The sequence below is a fragment of the Dipodomys ordii genome, unplaced genomic scaffold, assembly GCF_000151885.1.
Source record: "Dipodomys ordii isolate 6190 unplaced genomic scaffold, Dord_2.0 Scaffold3417, whole genome shotgun sequence".
NCBI lineage: Eukaryota > Metazoa > Chordata > Mammalia > Rodentia > Heteromyidae > Dipodomys > Dipodomys ordii.
The window spans coordinates 315-3,042 of NW_012270632.1; the positions used below are offsets into that span (position 1 = coordinate 315).

At 49.3% G+C, this 2,728-nt stretch overlaps 1 protein-coding gene across 1 annotated transcript; it reads left to right on the forward strand.

Annotated features, from left to right (window-relative positions):
• Positions 1-624: 624 nt before the first annotated feature.
• LOC106002119 (arylacetamide deacetylase-like 3) lies at positions 625-1,399 on the forward strand (the record flags this gene model as incomplete). The annotated part of the gene is made up of 1 exon (XM_013037043.1): positions 625-1,399. A coding segment is annotated over one exon (775 nt), but the record flags the coding sequence as incomplete, so codon positions are not given.
• Between the last annotated feature and the right edge of the window lie 1,329 nt (positions 1,400-2,728).

Sequence of the window (2,728 nt, forward strand, 5' to 3'; positions counted from 1 at the left end):
GAAGTTAACAAAAGAAATTTGGGCCAAAAAAAAATGCTAGTCATTAGCCAGAAGCCAGGGACTCATGCCTGTAATCCTAGTAATTTAGGAGACTGAGATTTGAGGATCGCAATTTGAAGCCGGTCCAGGCAGGAAAAGTCCATGAGAGAGACTTGTCTCCAATTAACCAGCAAAAATCATTAAGTGGAGCTGTGAGTCACTTGAGTGAATAAAACGAAGGAACAGTGTTGAGGCCCTGAGTTCAAACTCCAGTACTGGCACACATGAACAGCAATAAGAATAAAATTAGCCAGGTGCCGGTGGCTCACACCTCTAGTCCTAGTGACTTGGGAGGCTGAGATCTGAGGATCATAGTTCAAAGCCAGCTTGGGCAAGAAAGTCTGTGGGACTCATCTCTAATGAACCACCAGAAAACTAGAAGTGGAACTGTGGCTCAAAGTGGTAGAGCAAAAAAGAAAAAAGAAACTCAAGGACAACACCCAGGCCCTGAGTTCAAGCCCCATGACCAACAGAAGAAAAATAAATTAAATTGAATAGCAACAAGATCAATGATGCCAGGCATAAATGGTAGAAATAACCATACTCGTACTCTCGTATAAACTACATTCTCCCATTCTTTTGTAGATACCGGATGTCACCCAAGTACAGGTTTCCAGTCATGCTAAATGACTGCACTGTGGCCACCATCCACTTTCTGAAGTCGCTGCACATGTATGGGGTGGATCACGCTCGAGTGGTGCTGTGTGGGGACAGTGTGGGTGGGTGGGTGGCAACTGAGCTTTGTAAACTCTTCCGGAACCATCCAGGCCTACCCCGCATCCGGGCTCAGATCCTGATCTATGCCGCCCTGCAAGCAGTAGATTTTCAGAGTCCCTCCTTCCAGCAGAATCACAACATCCCGTTCCTCACCTGGGACATGATGTTTGACTGCTGCTCTTGTCACCTGGCTATCAGCTCTGAGTGGAGAAGCACCATCAAGAAAGGGACCCATTTGTCTCCCGAATTCTGGAAGAAATACAGTAAGTGGTTGGGCCACGAAAACATCCCTGAGAGGTTTAAGAAACGAGGCTATCGGCCCGTAGTCCCTGGACCCGTGAATGAAAAAGCTTACCTGGAGACAGCTCTGGCTAGGAGTGAAACCTGTACGCCCATCCTCGCCCCCGATGACATCCTGGCTCAGCTTCCGGAGGCTTGCATTGTGAGCTGCGAGTATGACCTGCTCCGGGACCATTCACTCTTGTACAAGAAGAGGCTGGAAGACATGGGGGTACCGGTGACCTGGCACCATATGGAAGATGGTTTCCATGGGGTGTTCAACACCCTTGGCTTCGGCTGCTTAGAATTTCCCTGCTCCTTGAGAATTTTAAATTTGATTGTCCATTTTATCAAGGGGTTGTAAGCTTCCTTCCTTCCTGCTGGAACTCTATGGCCACCCAAGCCCCATAGGACTCTGAGAGATGAAGGTGACCATGAATGGGGCACCCCTGTAGAGGTGGTTGTCCTCTTCTTGGTCTGAATTCTACAATCATCCAATGCATGTCCTTCCTAATGAATGGCGTAGAAGAGTAGAAGAAATAACTGGGGCCGGGCACCAGTGGCTCACACCTGTAATCCTAATTACTCAGGAGGCTGAGATCTGGGGATTGCAGTTCAAAGCCAGCCCAGGCAGGAACCTCCATGAGACTCTTTATCTCCAATGAACCACCAGAAAACCAGAAGTGGCGCTGTGGCTCAAGTGGTAGAGCGCTAGCCTTGAGCTGAAGAGCTCAGGGAAATGCCAAGGTCCAGACTTCAAGCCCCATGACTGACCAAAAAAAAGGGCTGGGAAGGTGGCTCAGTGGGAGATTTCTTGCCTGGCATGCATGAAGCCCTGGGTTTGATTCCTCAGTACCACATAAACAGAAAAGGCTGGAAGTGGCACTGTGGCTCAAGTGGTAGAGTGCTAGCCTTGGGCTCAGGGACAGTGCCCAGGCCCTTAGTTCAAGCCCCAAGACTAGCAAAAAAAAAAAAAAAGGAATGATTGGGAGCTGAGGGTGGGGGTATAAGACTCTGTCCACATTCTCTGTAGGGAAAATCTAAGTTGACTATCATGAGGGCCCACTGCGGAGAGTGGATCTGTGAGAAATCTACAAGGATTGCTCCCAGAGTCCTTGGCTAACGGTCAGACTCGTCTAGGTTGATTCAGGGTGTGTGATAGGAGTATTCGATTGGCTAGACCCTGAAGACACATGGATAGATGTATTATGTCCAGTCTCCAGGGGGGTCTTTCCATCATGGCTCAGGAGGTGGAGTTCTGATGTTCTGGGATGGTGGCCCAGGAGAAATCCCTCCTCTCCAGGTGTACAGCGACAGTCATCCTGCTTTTGCCCAGTCTCAGGGCTCCCAATCCTACCTGCCTGAGCTGGGAAAGACACACCGGAGGGAGCTTTCCCCCATAACGGTTGGCCCCTAGGGACACATGAAGACTAATAGGAGCTTAGGAGCCCCAAGGCCAAAGTTGAGCTTCCAACCAAGGGCTTTAAAGCAATGTAATAAGGAAGGGGAGCTTCAAGTCAGAGACCCATGAAGACTGAGGATGACCAAACTCAACCCCATCCTAAGCGGAATTTTCTAGAGAGGGCCCTGGGATATATCTCCTTAGTTGTTCTACTTAGACAGCAACTTCCATTTTTTTTTATTTTTTTCCGGTCATGGGGCCTGAACTCTGGGCCTGGGCGCTGTCCCTCAG